Source organism: Trichomycterus rosablanca, chromosome 4, assembly GCF_030014385.1.
Source record: "Trichomycterus rosablanca isolate fTriRos1 chromosome 4, fTriRos1.hap1, whole genome shotgun sequence".
Lineage (NCBI taxonomy): Eukaryota > Metazoa > Chordata > Actinopteri > Siluriformes > Trichomycteridae > Trichomycterus > Trichomycterus rosablanca.
Window position 1 is genome coordinate 32,538,179 of NC_085991.1, and position 17,865 is coordinate 32,556,043.

General features: G+C 39.1%; 1 protein-coding gene across 1 annotated transcript in view; it reads right to left on the minus strand.

The window, feature by feature from the left end:
• Nucleotides 1–6,220: 6,220 nt before the first annotated feature.
• ppp2r5b (protein phosphatase 2, regulatory subunit B', beta) overlaps nucleotides 6,221–17,865 on the minus strand; it is a 39,672-nt gene continuing 28,027 nt past the window's right edge. Inside the window, exons 7-13 of the mRNA XM_062994185.1 lie at nucleotides 14,488–14,596; nucleotides 10,202–10,255; nucleotides 9,927–9,977; nucleotides 9,662–9,781; nucleotides 8,351–8,478; nucleotides 6,801–6,902; nucleotides 6,221–6,612 (exon numbers count right to left, since the gene is read on the minus strand). Coding sequence (XP_062850255.1) covers nucleotides 6,444–6,612; nucleotides 6,801–6,902; nucleotides 8,351–8,478; nucleotides 9,662–9,781; nucleotides 9,927–9,977; nucleotides 10,202–10,255; nucleotides 14,488–14,596 — 733 coding nt within the window. The 3' untranslated portion in view covers nucleotides 6,221–6,443. The remainder of the gene's footprint in view (nucleotides 6,613–6,800; nucleotides 6,903–8,350; nucleotides 8,479–9,661; nucleotides 9,782–9,926; nucleotides 9,978–10,201; nucleotides 10,256–14,487; nucleotides 14,597–17,865) is intronic.

Genomic DNA, 17,865 nt, shown 5'->3' on the forward strand with positions numbered 1-17,865 from the left:
AATGTTGCTGTTGCAAGGAGCATTCAAACACACCATGTTTTTTGATAAATTAACACTTTTTGTTCCTTTCTTTTGATTAGTGGGCAAGATGAACATTGTGGGTACACAAATAATGACTGTAACCAATCTAATGCTGTTACCATTTATAGATTTATCAAATGAAAGAGACCCTCCATCAGGTCATTAAGCAGATCTTATCTGAGTGGTGGATCATTCTTAGCACTGCATGACACTCACATGGTAATAAGATGGTAATGTGTGTTGTTTTTGTATAAATGTAGCAGGTGCAGCAGTGTTGGGATTTTTAAACACCTGTGTCTGGGTGTTTAAACCCAATGCTGGGAGAATAGTGATTAAACCAAAAATTTAAAGCCAACAGTATTTAAACATCCCAATAATACTGCTGCACCCGATACACTCATACTGTATTATAACTATGTTGTTTCCTTATATATAGAAACACATTGTTTCACTCTAGCAATAATTAACTTAGTTGTGAATATAAATGTTAGAGCTTAAATGTTAGCAACCTGTCATCATGTTTGTGTTAGTCTACCTAAAATACCTAAACATACAGGAAGGTGGTCGAAATAACAGAAACATACACATAAAATAACTAATTAATATATATACCAGACAGGTGTACCTAATAAAGTACTTTATAGTCTAACCGACAGCCACCAAAATGTATGTACACCTTCAGTGCAGGTCATCAAGCTCTCATCTACAAACCTACTGCCCCACACTCCTCCATTACCCTTTGTTCACCCCCTCTTCCTCCCATTTACTCCCATTCATCACAAACACACTGACATTAAACATATACACATTCAGTCAGATATCTGAGGGAAAATATTTACCCCCACATACATACACTCAATCAATAACATGACCAAAAGTATTCTGCCCCACATTCATACAGTGTATCACAAAAGTGAGTACACCCCTCACATTTCTGCAAATATTTCATTATATCTTTTCATGGGACAACACTATAGACATGAAACTTGGATATAACTTAGAGTAGTCAGTGTACAGCTTGTATAGCAGTGTAGATTTACTGTCTTCTGAAAATAACTCAACACACAGCCATTAATGTCTAAATATGGTGGCCAAGGTCATACAGCGGTTTCCCAGGACAGGTTCCACTCGGAACAGGCTTCGCCAGGGTCGACCAAAGAAGTTGAGTCCACGTGTTCGGTGTCATATCCAGAGGTTGGCTTTAAAAAATAGACACGAGTGCTGCCAGCATTGCTGCAGAGGTTGAAGACGTGGGAGGTCAGCCTGTCAGTGCTCAGACCATACGCCGCACACTGCATCAACTCAGTCTGCATGGTCGTCATCCCAGAAGGAAGCTGACGCACAAGAAAGCCCGCAAACAGTTTGCTGAAGACAAGCAGTCCAAGAACATGGATTACTGGAATGCCCTGTGGTCTGACGAGACCAAGATAAACTTGTTTGGCTCAGATGGTGTCCAGCATGTGTGGCGGCGCCCTGGTGAGAAGTACCAAGACAACTGTATCTTGCCTACAGTCAAGCATGGTGGTGGTAGCATCATGGTCTTGGGCTGCATGAGTGTTGCTGGCACTGGGGAGCTGCAGTTCATTGAGGGAAACATGAATTCCAACATGTACTGTGACATTCTGAAACAGAGCATGATCCCCTCCCTTCGAAAACTGGGCCTCATGGCAGTTTTCCAACAGGATAACGACCCCAAACACAACCTCCAAGATGACAACTGCCTTGCTGAGGAAGCTGAAGGTAAAGGTGATGGACTAAACCCAATTGAGCACCTGTGGCGCATCCTCAAGTGGAAGGTGGAGGAGTTCAAGGTGTCTAACATCCACCAGCTCCGTGATGTCATCATGGAGGAGTGGAAGAGGATTCCAGTAGCAACCTGTGCAGCTCTGGTGAATTCCATGCCCAGGAGGGTTAAGGCAGTGCTGGATAATAATGGTGGTCACACAAAATATTGACACTTTGGGCACAATTTGGACATGTTCACTGTGGGGTGTACTCACTTATGTTGCCAGCTATTTAGACATTAATGGCTGTGTGTTGAGTTATTTTCAGAAGACAGTAAATCTACACTGCTATACAAGCTGTACACTGACTACTCTAAGTTATATCCAAGTTTTATTTCTATAGTGTTGTCCCATGAAAAGATATAATAAAATATTTGCAGAAATGTGAGGGGTGTACTCACTTTTGTGATACACTGTACATACATTTAATCACTGATCTGAGCAAAAGTATTCACACCCCTAAATACATGCTTGCACACACACAATCACCTGTCTGTGCAAAAGTATTCACACACCACCAACTACAATCTTACACACATACAATCACTTACCTGAGCAAAAGTATTCACACCCCCACCAAATACATGCTTGCACACACACAATCACCTGTCTAAGCAACAGTATTCACACACCCCTAAATACATGTTTGCACACACAGAATCACCTGTCTGAGCAACATTATTCACACACCCCTAAATACATGTTTGCACACACAGAATCACCTGTCTGAGCAAAAGTATTCTCACACACCCCTAAATACATGCTTGCACAAACACAATCATCTGTCCGAGCAAAAGTATTCACATCCCTTCCCACAGATACATACTTGGACACACTCTAGCAACTACACACCAGCACCCAAGCAACCACCTAATACACCTTAGTTACTACCTTGCAACAAGAGTAACCCCACTACACCTCGGCAACTACCTAGCTACCCCTTAGCAACTGCTTTACTACATCCTCATAATCAATCCATTACCATAAAAACTGCCTAGGAACACCCTAGCAACCACCCCCTATATCTTACTACCCATCTAGCAACACCTTAGGAACCATCTGGTAACAGCTTAGCAACCACCTGATATGCCTTAAGACACGAATATGGGTGAACAGTGTTATTGCAACTTTAGTCAGGAACTTGGGTGGTACATCCATGAGACATCCACAAATCAGGTACGATCACTGCTACTGTCTAAGGGACGGGGCACACCTCACACAATTTGGTAATGAAATCTTTTATAAACAACTTCCAAGTAGTATTTAGTAGGTTTTGTTGAGTTTAAGGGTTTAGCTTTTGTCCTAAAGAATAATTTGTTCATTTTGGGAATCTTTTAAGCTGAGCAATCACTCTGTAATTTGTTCAGGGATTTAACTTTGCTAGTTATTATCATTATTTTTATGTTTGGGTAGATGCTTGGTTGGCTGATAGCACTGCTATCAAATTTGAACCCAGATCTCAGAGTTGGAGGAACTGCTGCACCACATGAACATCAAGTTTAAATCTTCATATATTAAAATGTTAATTAGCAGAGCTTCTGTGTAGCTAATGCATGCTGTTAATTATTAATCATCCCAATATTACTCATCTATGCAGCTCTGTTCAAAGTTGTGATTTAGTCACTTCAATGTGATGCTCCTTTTTATGCCCCGTTTCTGTTCTTTTGTTAACCACCTGCTTGTATTTTCTTATCTTTAGACCTAACAGTCAGTTTCTGTAAAAGATAAAGTATAACTGAGCATGGATCATCTCACACTAAAATCTAGAGCTAAATAGGTAGGTAGCCATTTCTCTGTGTTCATAGTTGTGTGGCTGCTGCCTGGGTAGCAAACTATTCTCTATGTGAAACACTTCAACATACAATTTCATGTTTATATCCTTTTTATACATTCATATCCCAAAGCCATTGGTCCCCCAAAAATACATTGCTATGTTTAAACACAAAACATCAATCAAGAGGACAGTGCAATTCTAGCTGAAGTGATGCTACGTATGCTTACATTTCCAGTCCATGTATTGCCTTCACTATTCTACTGAGTCTCTTACTCTTGCACATCATGTTCTCATTATGGAAATTACAGCCTTCAAAATTAAGAACAACATGAGTGATGGAGATTTTTTTATACATGATTTCTGTAGTTTGGTGAACAAAGGCAAATGATGGAATGTGCTGGTATAGAACCAACAAACAACATCAAGAATTTTACAATCCAGAATACAATCAATCTCAATTGTATGTTTGTTTCAAACCCTGTTGTTTCTTTAGCCTAGGCTTACATTAACACTTTTTTTGTTTTCATTATCAGTACTGGCAAATGCATACCATACAGACTATATTTCCCAGACTCAAGTCAGACTAAGCATCTAGTCAAGTCCAGTCTTGTTCATCAAGCTTCTGCTCCAAAAAGGTACTTCAAAATAAATATTAATAAATATTAACAGTAAAACTATCATACAAAACTTAAAATAATTAAAACAAAATGTAAAAATACCAACCCCATCTTTATGTTCAATTATCTGTACTGTAATTAGACCTTAAGGTAGCATGAAGTAGGCTGAAATAAAACCTGCTGACACATTTAAAATAGATGAAGATATTGCTAAAGTAACACATTTTGGATGTCTTTTAAACCCCCAAAGAACGGACTAGATTAATGTATTGTGACAGAAGAACAAGTTTAGTCTAGCAGCATACTTTTGTCATGTTTAAGAGGTGCTACACTAGAATACCCCCCACCAACACTATAATCAGACATAGATATTATATTTATATATATGTATATATAAAACCATCAGTTAAAGTAGCAATAGAAGTAGTACTTATAGAATAAGCTGTAGTAAGAACATTATAGTCATTACTTTTACAGAGATTTCTTCATCATAATTCTTCATAATCATCAGTATTTTAGCATTCTGCTTCATCTTTTGGGACTGAATGTGAGTCTATTGGTCAACATGTAACAGGGAACAGGGTTGCAGAGAGTCCTGGATGAAATCAGACCAGTTCCAAAGTTTAACCTATGACAGTGTGTGAGATGTCTGTGTGTATGCTTGTTTAAGTGTGTGTATGTATGTGAATGAGTTGGACTGATATGTCATGTCTTCTTCCAGACTCGATTTATATGTATATGTGTCTTTATTGTGTACACTTTCAGAATAAGATAGTGAACTTAGCATTTTAAGGTAAGAATGATTATTACTAATGTGGTTCTCGATGCTATGTCTTTTGTCCATGATTTTTCAAATGGTTTAAATGGTGATATATGATGGCTAACTCAGATTATACAGATTGGTCAAATAAGTCATTACAACACTAATACTAAACTTACAGAGCCCCACTGGTATAAATAAAAAAAAACGTGTGACCATGTAAGAGATCCTAATGCATGGCCATGGCTGTTGACAATATAAGGCTGCAGGCCTAACAACACACTGAACACTACATAGTACAGTGGTACTTTGTAACTCAATGTCCCCTAAACTCAAAATCTTTGAAACGCAACGCCCTTCGTCGATATATTTGTATCCTTAAACTCAATGTTTCCCTTCAACTCAACGTGTTCAGTTTTTTAAATTGTATTTATTGAATTTCAAATTAACAATGAACATTTGCTTTGTTCAGCACCGTCAGATTCACTCTGAAAGCGTCCACATGTATCTGTGTTTAGCTGGATTTTTCTCACTGTTTTACTGTTAAACTTGCGTTACAGCTCGAAGTTCCGAGATATTGTAAGAATCAGCTTTTTATTTCAGTGTTTTATATATTTGTGTTATTTTCAGTTTAAGTGTCAAAAACAACCCTATTAATTTACATAAGCCTAAAATATTTGCAGGACGGGAACATGGAACGCATTAACAGGTTTTCCATACATCCTTATGGGAAAAACTACCTTAAAACTCTAGGCCTTTTAAACTCAACGCCACTCCCAGAACCGATTGACGTTGCGTTTCAAGGTACCACTGTATATGAGAATTCTACGATGTTCTTCTATACTATATACTTCTTCTATACTATACTGTATAGTAGTGTATTATGCATATAGTATAGTGCAATATGCAGACACATAACTCATGTTATATGATTCAAATGTTATATAACTCAAAATTAAAATGTTTCTGTCCAGTACCATTTTCTGAAAGTGTTATTTTCTGTGTGTATGTGTTGTGGTGCGTGTGTGTAAATAATAGAGAGAAAAAAGCAGACTGACAGGGATGAATAAGAAGTATGAGTAAGACAGAATGAGAAACAAGTGTTTATGATATGATAGTGGATAAGAAAAGGGGGCATGACGAGGTGTCCTCATTGTTCTGCATCATTCAGCTTACTTTTATATGACCTTTAAATCTATGAGTGTAGTGTGTGTGTGTGTGTGTGTGTGTGTGTACTTCAACATCTACATATAGACAACCTGCTGTTCATTTCTTCTGTATAGTATGTGTATATGTGTATCAAGGTGTCTGTGTGTGTGTGTGGGAGGTGAGTATATGTTCCAGAAGGGTGAAGGTTTGTTCCAGAGTAAAAACAAGTTGTAAAACAAATGTGTGTGTTATATCTTTTATGTTTGTATATCTGGGCTTGTGCATTTGTATGTATGTGTTGATATTGATGTGTATGTGTGTGTGTGAGTGTGTGTGTTCTAAGTGGCATTGGCAGCGCTGCTCTCTGGCTCATTCTTGCACAGGTTCTCTCTCTCTTGCAAGTTCTTCTGGTTGCGACTTGCTTCTCCCAAACTCTGCAGCCTCCGCTCCTGCTGCTCCTCCAGCCCCCTCCACAGCTCAGCACGCTCCCTCTCCCTCTTTAGCTCCCTATCGAGGTACAAATGCAGGGAAGAGCAGACAGAAACAGATTTGACAAAGAAGGTTAAATTTATCTAAAATGTTCAAAAATAAACTAAAAATAAATCATGTAAATACAGTGAATACATAAATTAGCAGATAGCTCACTGTGAAAGTCACATATGCAAATATGCTCAAGTAGTGAGAACTGGACTTACTTCTGTTTCTCCACCTTGTAGGAGGCAGTAAGATCATCAAAAAGTTTACTATTCATCTCCATAAATGTCTTCAAAACATTGTAGATGAGAGACACAATCGTTCTAAGGGAATATAAAGTGATTTAGGGAAGAATATATATTTTAGCCATATAGTGTAATGACAGACAAGACATAGAGTTAAAGAGTCTTATTTTTAATGTGTTTTAGTAAACATATGGTGGCATAATTATAGGTGGAGATCGGCTCCTAGTAATCTTGTCTTTTTTCCTGTGATAGTGCAACATTTTTTTTTATTTATTAATAGTTTCAACCTCTTCCTCAGTGGGCCTGACATAGAAATCAGGATTTATATCTATTTTGCCATCTGACTTTCAGAGCTCTTTTAGAGTGACTGTGGTGGTCTTTCCTTGCCCAGTTGTCTAATTTCTAATTTGTCTAAATGTCTGGCAACTCTAGGAAAGTTTAAGGTTGTACCAAAATTATTCAGTTTCAAGATTAAGACCACTATGGGAACAGTGGCAACACTCTTGGGAACACTCAAAGCCTCATATTGTTTAACATTTTTGGCCCTGATCTACACCTTCCTTCTACCCCTCTAACCGACAATTCCTTAGACTTCATGGTTTAGTTTTTGTCCTGACAATGCAGTGTAAATTGTGGGCCGCTACAGACCCAGGTGTGTGTCTTTCCTGTAACTATGTACATTTAATTCAAATTGCAACAGGTGGATTCCAAATGAGGCCTAGACACATCTGAAGGGTAATTAAAGCAAACAGTGATTAAGTGATTTTAGTTTTAGCCCCCAAAAAACATAATTATGTACTTAACTGTGCAAATGTCAAGAGGTCTGAACACTTTCTAAATCCACTGTAGTATTACAGTTATTCTGTCCTTCAAAACTGAGTTCCTCTTTATGAAGAGGGCAGTTGTAGCCTAGTGGTTAAGGTACTGGACTAGTAATCCAAAGGTCACTGGTTCAAGCTTCACCACTGCCAGGTTGTCACTGTTGGGCCCTTGAGCAAGGTCCTTAACCCTCAATTGCTTAGACAATGTACTGTCACTGTACTTTGGATAAAAGCGTCTGCTAAATGCAGAAAATGTAAAAAATAGCTACCCACCTTGTTTCATGTGTCTTTTTGCTAACCTGCACTAAAGCCACACATTCTACCCATCAGGTAGTCCAGGGTAGGACTATTAGGCATCCTTGTAGCATATATGTTCAGTCCTTATCTTCTTCTAACCTTTTTGTTGCTCATTACTTTTCCATCTACAGTAAAGTAATATAACCCCCACACACACTCCCATTGCTAGATCTGCCTCAGCTCTTTGTGACATGGATTTCACAGGGTTAAAAATATTTCTTTAAGATTTTGGTTCATCACACAAGTGCCATTGTAGAAGAATTCAGTTCCAGTTTTTGGGAAGGTCATTGAAGTAAACTTAACCCATTGTTTTGTTAATGGAACTAGTTTGAGATGTGTTTTGAGACATGGCATATTATCATGTTAAACATAGCCATTATAAGATAAGTCACTGTGATGGGTACTTACTGGTTCCAGTGCTCTTTGGAGACTCGGTAGAGTGTGCCGAAGACCAGAGGCAGGATGACCTGACAGTTTTCCTCGATCAGACTGAGAATGTACTCATTATTCCAGAAATACAAAGCCCGCTCTGCAACCTGACACAAACAATGAGCAAGGTCAGCACTTCAAGATACGTTTTACTGTACTAGGTCTTAGCTCACTATGCTACTCAAGGGATATTTTCATATGCAATAGTTTAATCTTTAAGAGATTCAGCAAATAGTGATTATATCTGTAACCCAATTCCCCTGACCCTTCAACAGGCGAACAGTCACTGACCTCTTTTTTTCACCTGCCAAAAACAGAGTCTTACAGAGAGCAGTGTTGTGTACTGAGAGCCCTGCTCCACTATCTGTGAATAAACCATCTCTGGTACAGGCGCCTCGACCAACCTGCAGAGGTTGCAATTGCAGCAGCAATGAGAAGGCCATTCAACTGTTCTTCCCTTAGACACAGCCAATCGTGTCTTTGTGGGCGCTCAGTCGGTTAATAGCACGGCTGAGATTTGACTCATTGACTTAGCAATAGTTATCAATTTCAAGCAGCCATTTAACTTACTCTTGTTCGCTTTTTCTTACTGATTAAAAAAAGATGGCATGGATTACTTAATTTTAGTTGAGATCTAAACATTTTAATTCAGACTGAGCAATAAATCAGATTATTGAGGGATTATAAGACATATAAAAGTAATGGTCAACGAAAGTCTTGAGTGGTCAATGCTGTCAAGACGGTTTTTTTTTGTGTGTGCATTTTTCCCCAAATTTTCCTCCCAATCTAGTCGTATTCAATTACCGATTGCATTAGGCTTCCTCTCCACTTTGTCTGAGGAGAGCCGTGACTAACACACGCCCCTTCCGACACGTGTGCAGTAGCCGAGTGCATCTTTTCACCTGCATGCAGCAAGTTTATATGTGTATCAGCTTGAGAGACACACCCTGATCCTCGTAAACCCTCTTTCCTGTGCAGGCACAATAAGCCAGCAGAGGTCCTAATTGCATCAGTTATGAGGAATACCTCCAGCATCCCCCTTGAACAACAGTCAATCGTTGTTCATGTAGGGGTCCAGCCTATGAATAGCAGAGCTGAGATGTCAGCTCTGGTGTGCTAGCGTGTTTTTTACTGCTGCACCACCTGAGCGTCTATGAAGGAGGTTTTAGATGTATTATGACTCATGTATTATGTATTATGTTCACCCTGGAAGGATTTTAGTTAGTGTAATGAAGATAATAGTTGATAGTTGATAGTGACAAGCAGATAATAATAATACAAGTTTCAGACCTGGAAGTGTGGGCTGGAGATGCAGTTGGCAATCTGCTTAAAAAGTGGCTCCTGCACCCGGATGAACTGGGAAGGCTCAATGACGTCCAGAATCTCCTCAATCTCACCCAGAAACATTACCTAAAACCAAAGTATATTAAAGATCACACATTCATAGTGTATGTATGCATTTTGCAGCTTTATGTAGCTGCAAAGTAAAATTTTCTTTATTTTCCACCTACAGCATCCATGTAGCCATCCACCAATGTGCCCAATTGTCCCTTACCTCTTTTTGGGTGCATGTCTTGGGCCAGTATTTCAGCAGCCCTCTGATGATCTATAAATGTGTAAAAGGAACAGACTTAAGTTAATAATATATATAAAAAACCAAAGGCATATAGTACTGTGCAAAATGTATTTGTAAAATGGGTTTGTTTCTACTTATACTCTAATGCATAATCAACATATAAGACAGATTTATTATGAACAATATTGAGTTTAGATTTAGAATTTAGACTGTAACGTTGCCTTTTTTCTTGTGTATATCATACAGTCACTTACATATTCTGTAACGGTGGCGTCTTTCTCCATAAACTGCACAACACAGTAGGCCAGCTGAAAACAGAATGAATATAAAATAGGTTTGTGTAGGCCTGTGTGTGTGTGTACTATCACGGTGTTAGATTTCATGCACGTGATAGAATAATTGCTCTAGGTTGCTGAGTCGAGCAGTACTGAATGTGTACACTAATTGAAGCACTGCTTCTAACTCACTAAACTCTTGGAGGCTGATTGAATGTCTGAGCCTCATATCAGCCAGTCACTTTTAGCTTCTATTTCACTAAAAGCTTCCTTCCTAACAACACAGCTCAACCCCCACTGCAAAGAAACAGTGTATCAACATTCATCAATAATGAATATTGTAAAGCAAGCAGTCTTTGGTGTTAGCATTAAAACTAAGTCCTGAATTTCAAGAATAAATTACTAATTAACTGTCTGGTATGTATGTAGTTTGTGTTGAAAGTCAAACTTTGATCATTTTTAACTACTCAAACATCATGGGCTATGTCTGGGGGGTAATTGGGAGACTAGTCATTGGGAGGTGCACCTGTCAGTGCGCTCTTAATGCCCGTCTCAAGCCTGAATAAAATAAGGAGAATTGCGTCAAGAAAGGTATTCGACCTAAAACTGTCTCACATCAAGTATGCAGACAAAATGATTCGCTGCAGCGAACCCTAAATACAGGAGCGGCTGAAAGAAAAATAAAAGAAAGAGTTAACACTGTTTAATGCTCCATTAGTGCAAGTCTGTGCCAACAATCTAGCTGGGTGTTTAAAAGACACAGTTAGCTGAGTATAAGGGCGCACTAGCCTAGACCAAACTTCTGCTTTTAGGTCTAGACACTGACACAAGTGGCGTTAAAATCCTCAGGGCATAGCATAATCCTCAGATTTGTAGCTGTAAGAATCTGCTTCTGGCTGGTGTAAAGAAGCAGGTACATGTATCAAAGGAGGCATGAGATAGCATTGCGATGGAATATCGGTTAACCCATCGTATAACCTGTTCAGTCCATGGCAACGTGTTTGGCTAAACCAAACATTTCTACATCCATACTCCTACAGAGTGTTAAATAAGACGCTATGGCTTTACTTGTTGTGCTCTCTAACTCCATCTGTTGGAGTTATAATAATAAGAACAATAATAAGAAGCTGTTGGTTCGAATCCCAGCTTTGCCATGCAGCCACTGTTGGGCCCTTAAGCAAAGCTCTTTTTTTTTTTCCCCCAATTTTCTTCCCTAATCTAGTTGTGTCACATTACCCTGAATGCGTCCTCTATACTGATTCGACCCTTCATCGCTGACTGAGGACGCCTCTCAACTGACATACGCCCCCTACGGCACGTACAGTCAGTACAGACTGCATTTTTCACCTGCACGAGTCGTGTTCATACACCGACGGCACTGTGTGCAGAGGGCCACACCCCCATCAGCATTATTCCTCAGCCCTGTGCAGGCGCCATCAGTCAGCCAGCAGGGGCCGCAGTTGCACCAGTTATGAAGACCTATGATCCGTCTTTTTACCCCTAACCCTATAAACAACAGCCAATCGTTGTTCATGCAGCTGCCCAGCCCAGTCAGAGCTGAGATTCGATACGATGTATTCGAAACCCCAACTCTGGTGTGCTAGCGTACTTTACCGCTGCACCACCTGAGCGGCCAGGGGCGCCGTACAATGGCTGTCCCTAAGAAGCTGAGATATGCTGATGAAGAATTTCATTGGGTGTACATATGTACATGTATATATGACAAATAACGGCATTCCATCTGCCCTACATTAACCTTATTGTTATCCTTATCCATATGAATGCACTTTGTCATGGAATCTCTGATCTAATAAGTCCATTTCTCTCTTGCTTTTATCTTCAATGCCCAAGAGACAAGACAATCAGCCATCAGTGCCATAATGTTATTATAGTTTGCAGTCTGTCATAGCAGAATTGTGTTTAGATTTAGGTACAGCAGTCTTATAAAAGAGAGTGTTTGTCTCAGTAGAACTGATGTCATATAGACTATATCTCTTGAGGGCGACAGAGACAGGTCTAATTAACCATCTTGCTGCTCGCCCTAGTCTCTTCTTAATCAAACTCTCTTGCTCAAACCCTTACTCTTGTTTCACTTAAACTAAAGATCTTTACACTGTAATTACAAACTAGTCTTGAACTCTCGTATATTTATTACACTTTTTCTTATCTTGTTTATTTACTTTGGTTTTCTCTGTAGAGGCTACTTTTGGAAAGCATGTGTGCTTTAGCATTGTAATGCTGACACACTCCCACGGACCAACTGGAGGCAACAAACACCATAACCAGTTCAAGGGTAAGATACATAATATGTAATTGCTAATTGCTCATTTCTAAATCGTTTGTTTAACATTAATTATATAGTATAAATAACTGCTGTTTGGACATTCTATTGTCTACAATTATCATCTTTCTTATACAGTTTTGAGACTAATATACGTACCGATCAGCCATAACATTAAAACCACCTCCTTGTTTCTACACTCACTGTCCATTTTATCACCTAAAGTTACCATAAAGAAGCACTTTGTAGTTCTACAATTACTGACTGTAGTCCATCTGTTTCTCTGAATGCTTTGTTAGCCCCCTTTCATGCTGTTCTTCAATGGTCAGGACTCTCCCAGGACCACTACAGAGCAGGTATTATTTGGGTGGTGGATCATTATCAGCACTGCAATGACACTGAAATGGTGGTGGTGTGTTAGTGTGTGTTGTGCTGGTATGAGTGGATCAGACACAGCAATGCTGATGTAGTTTTTAAACACCTCACTGTCAATGCTGGACTGAGAATAGTCCCCCAACCAAAAACATCCAGCCAACAGCGCTCTGTGGGCAGCGTCCTGTGGCCACTGATGAAGGTCTAGAAGATGACCAACTTAAACAGCAGCAATAGATGAGCGATCATCTCTGACTTTATCTACAAGGTGGACCAACTAGGTAGGAGTGTCTAATAGAGTGGACAGTGAGTGGACACGGTATTTAAAAACTCCAGCAGCGCTGCTGTGTCTGATCCACTCATACCAGCACAACACACACTAACACACCACCACTATGTCAGTGTCACTGCAATGCTGAGAATGATCCACCACCTAAATAATACCTGCTCTGTGGGGGTCCTGACCATTGAAGAACAGGGTGAAAGCAGGTTAAAAAGGTATGTAGAGAAACAGATGGACTACAGTCAGTAATTGTAGAACTACAAAGTGCTTCTATATGGTAAGTGGAGCTGATAAAATGGACAGTGTGTGTAGAAACAATGAGGTGGTTTTAATGTTATGGCTGATCAGTGTATATTTGGTTAGAAATAGATTATGATACTGACAATTCTAACAATACCACTAACAACAGGCCTAATATTTATTCTTGCACAGAAAAAAGCAATCTGTGGAAAGTGAATCATATACACAACAATAAAACACATGTAACAAGTGTTTGATATTTGACTCTAAATCCTAAACAAAACTGTTGTTGTTCAGATAGGGTAAAAAAAATGTCAATTAACATGTGGTACACTATATTAAATGGAGCAGAACTCAGGCAGTAAAATGCCAGTGCAGTGAGATACAATCTGGCTATTTCCAATAATAATAGCACATGAAAGGCTGTCGTTTGCAATTTTTACAGAAAGTTAAACGTGTAGTTCAGCTTTGCAGGATTTTATAAAAGTCTGTGAGTCATTTGTCTACTTAACACTGCCTACAGCATTGAGGCCAATTGAAAGTGCACTCAACATACTTTTAATGATATAGTATATATTATCAATATGCGGAGCTCAGGTAGAAATAAACAATTATGAGGGATCTTCAAAAAGTTTCCACACTTTTATATTTTGGTTGGAAACGGTGAGGGCGGGAGGAGTAGTAATTGGTCGTGTCTGAGAGAGCTTATAGTTTGGATTTAGCACCATCTGATTTCCACCTTTTTGGACGCTCAAAGAAGCTTTAAGGGGAAGAAGATTTTCATGTGATAATGATGTGAAAGCAGTGGTTCATTAGTGGCTACTCAACCAAAAACATTATTTGCCGATGGCATTAAAAAGTTGGTACGATGCTGGGAAAAATGCATCGGAGGGTGACCATGTAGAAAAGTGATGTCATTTGTTTTTGTAATTCTTAATAAATAGAGTTTTAAAAAGTGCAGAAACTTTTTGAAGAACCCTCGTATTAAGGTGTGTGCTGTATTTATAGTTTACAACAGCAGATTTTTAGAATAGCCTTAACAAACTTTACAAAGAACTGTGTGTGTGTGTGTGTGTGTGTTTATCTAACCTGTGCATGAAAGATGGAGAGAGATTTGGCAGTGTGCAAAGGAATCAGGACCCGCACCAGGAACTGCTTGTGCTCGGACTTCAGAGGCAGAGCAAAGCCGTTTATGATACTGAAAAACAGGAGTAAAACAGGAGGGACAAACAGGAGAGCAAAGGAGAGGTAACGAGATGTGAGGAGATAAAAAGAGAGAAGATATGAAAAGAGAGAAGATGAGAGAATGAGACACAAAAAAGAGAAGACGAGAGAAAACAAGATTATAGCAGACAGGTGGAGAGATACAACATGATAGAAGATAAAGTGAGATGAGACAAGAACAGACAAAGAGACAAAAAGGACAGGAGGGGAGGCAGGAACAAGGGACATGAGAAGAAATGAGTTGAGGCAATAAAAGAATAGACACAAATATGAACAAACAGAAGAATAGATGAAAAAAAAGGCAGATAAAGGAAAATGAAAGGTTATGAAATTAGATGCAATGAGATTGAATAAGAAAGGATTAAATTAGGACAACAGGAGACAATATAAAATGAAATAAGAGAAGAAGAAATTAGACCAGGCAAGACAGAAGGAAAGAGAGTAGACAATACAATAGCAAGTAAGATTAGATGGAAGGGAGGAGACAAATAGGAGAAAATAGATGATGAGAGATAAGGATAGATGAGAAGAGATAATGTGAGAGGACATTAAATGAGACATAATAAGAAAAATGATGAAAATAGAGAGAAGACAACAATATAAGATCAGAGGAGACAAAATCAGGTGAAAAGGGAAAGAAGAGAAAAAGAAATGAAATGAAACAAGAAAGACAAGACAAGAAGATAAGTAAGAGAACGGGGGAAATAAGGATAGAAGGATGAATTGAAGAGGTAACAAGAAATGATTGAGATGAAAGAGAGATGAGGAAAGGAAGCATGGAGAAAGGAGAGATGATGGACGATAGATGAGAAATAAAGAGAAAAGAAAATGTGAGAGGAGATTAAATAAGACATAATGAGAGAAAATGATAAAAATAGAGACATGACAAGAGGAGATAGGAGTAATGACAACAAGATTAGATAAGAGAAGACAAAATGAGAGGTGAGAAGGGAAAATAAGAGACAAATAAATAAAATGAAACAAAAAAGACAAGACAGGTTGAGAGGAAAGAAGACAAGATGAGAGGAGGCAAGAGGAGAGAATATGAGATGAGAAATAGGGATAGAAGGATGGATTAAAGGGGTAACAATAAATGATTGAAATGAAAGAGAGATGAGGAAAGGAAGCAAGGAGAAAGGAGAGATGATGAAGGAGAAGCAGAGTCAAGATGTGAGAGGAGAATAAATGAGACATAATAAGAGAAAATGAAAATAGAGACAAGACAAGAGGAGATGGGAGTAATGCCAACAATATAAGATCAGAGAAGGCAAAATGAGAGGTAAGAAGAGAGAAAAAGAGACAATGAAATGAAACAAGAGAGGATGAAAGAAAACAATAAAAGTAGAGGAGAGAAGATGAGATGAGAAATAAGGATAGAAGGATGGATTGAAGGGGTAACATAAATGATTGAGATGAAAGAGAGATGAGGAAAGGAAGCATGGAGAAAGGAGAGATGATGGAGGAGAAGCAGAGACAAGATGTTGGAACAGAAATAGAACATCATGTTCGAGAGAAGACAGCAGACAGAGGGAAGTCAGTAGGAGGCAGGGAAGGAAGAGAAAATAGGATTAGTATCAGAAGACCTGATGAAGCTTTGTACACACATATGTATTTGCTACGCTTATGATCAATAGCTAAGCATTAACGCCCCCCTTCCCATCCAACCAACCCTTGTTCTCCTGTTTCTCATTTCTTTTACACTACACTCTCATCTGATCTGCTCCGTCCTCATTCCTCGTACTTCTTCATCTGGAAATATGAAATGTCTTGTCTTTTGATATTTCGTCCTTGTTTCATCTACGTCTGCTGCAGGCTGTCTTCCTTCTTGTTTACTTCATTTTCATTTGCCTCCTTTCCTTTCGTGTTATTGTTTCTGCTTTTTTCAGCTCGTTTTTCTATTCAGATACCTTCTCTTATTCCTCCAACTGATTACCTATCACGCCTCTTATTTCTAATTAATATTTTTTCTTTGGTGGAGGAGGCTATGAGCAGTGACAGACTGTCACAGTATCAAACTTTTTTCACTCGCCTTGTGTTTTTCTCGTTCGCTTCCTCTCTTTTTTTGTTGCTCGGTTATAAGAGAAAATATGTGGGTGGAGGTAAAAATACCAGCATCAACCTCAATGTATCCCTAGCCCCTCTCTGACTCATCCCCCTGCCTCTTCTGCTCCTTTTCTTTATCTCTTGCTTCCACTCTGCTCACTCTGGCAACGATATACCATGTTTTTGCTTCTTAATGTTCTGAATTAAACCCACATTTTTATGTTTTATGAGGCCAGATTGTAGAATTTGCATCCAAAACATTGTATAGTCCTTCTCATTATAGACGAAAATCCCAAAGTGCAAGGCACTGTGGTCGACTGGACTAATGTTGTTGTTTTTTTCCATTTTATTTATGCATTTTCTCCCAATTTAGCATAGTCAATTAGTCTTCCGCTGCTGGGGTATCCCTGATTGCAGTCGAGGTGGGTATATTGCTCTGACCCGCGCACAGCCCTTAGCCCTTTTTCACCCATGCATTCTGCACAGGCGCCTCTCTATCTGCTAATCAGGGTCCTTACACAGCGTTTGAAGACCCCACCCACATAGTCCGGTCATCCCACCCTAGCAGAAACGTGTCTGCCGCAGATGGCGCCCAGCCGACCTGTGGCAATGCCGAGTTTCGAACCGAGGAGTTCAGAATCTTGGCACTGCTGTGAGGAATATCCCGCTGCGCCACCTAGGCACCTCCACACCGGACTAATGTTTAAATGTATACATTTAAATTTCCTTCCCATATGGTTGTGATACTGTCATTTTAAGCATTTTTGAGGAGAAACATAAATTGTGTGATTAGTCATGTAAAGTTTTGACTCTTGCACAAAATACACAAGTCTATGATCAGTATTGACAGTAGATAATATTCTTAGAAAAATCTCGTTCAAGTCAGGTAGTATTTAATCAGATTATGGTAAAGAATGATGCACACCTGTCTGACACCTGAGACTATAAGACGACTGGCTAAGCTTTTCGACCATATGATATTATACATCATTTGCCATCTGATGTGATCTAGAACTGGTTTTAGCTACTCAACATTAAGTAAGGAAAAGAAGACGTATTTGGATCAGGACTAGGGTGGCAAAGGGACACGGCAAGAATTAGAGGCCAGATCTAGTATGGTCCTACACACTTAAAGCTTATTACTAAGTTACACAATGGCTGCACTCAGGCTAATGGTGTATTGAGCCATGTAGCCTAACC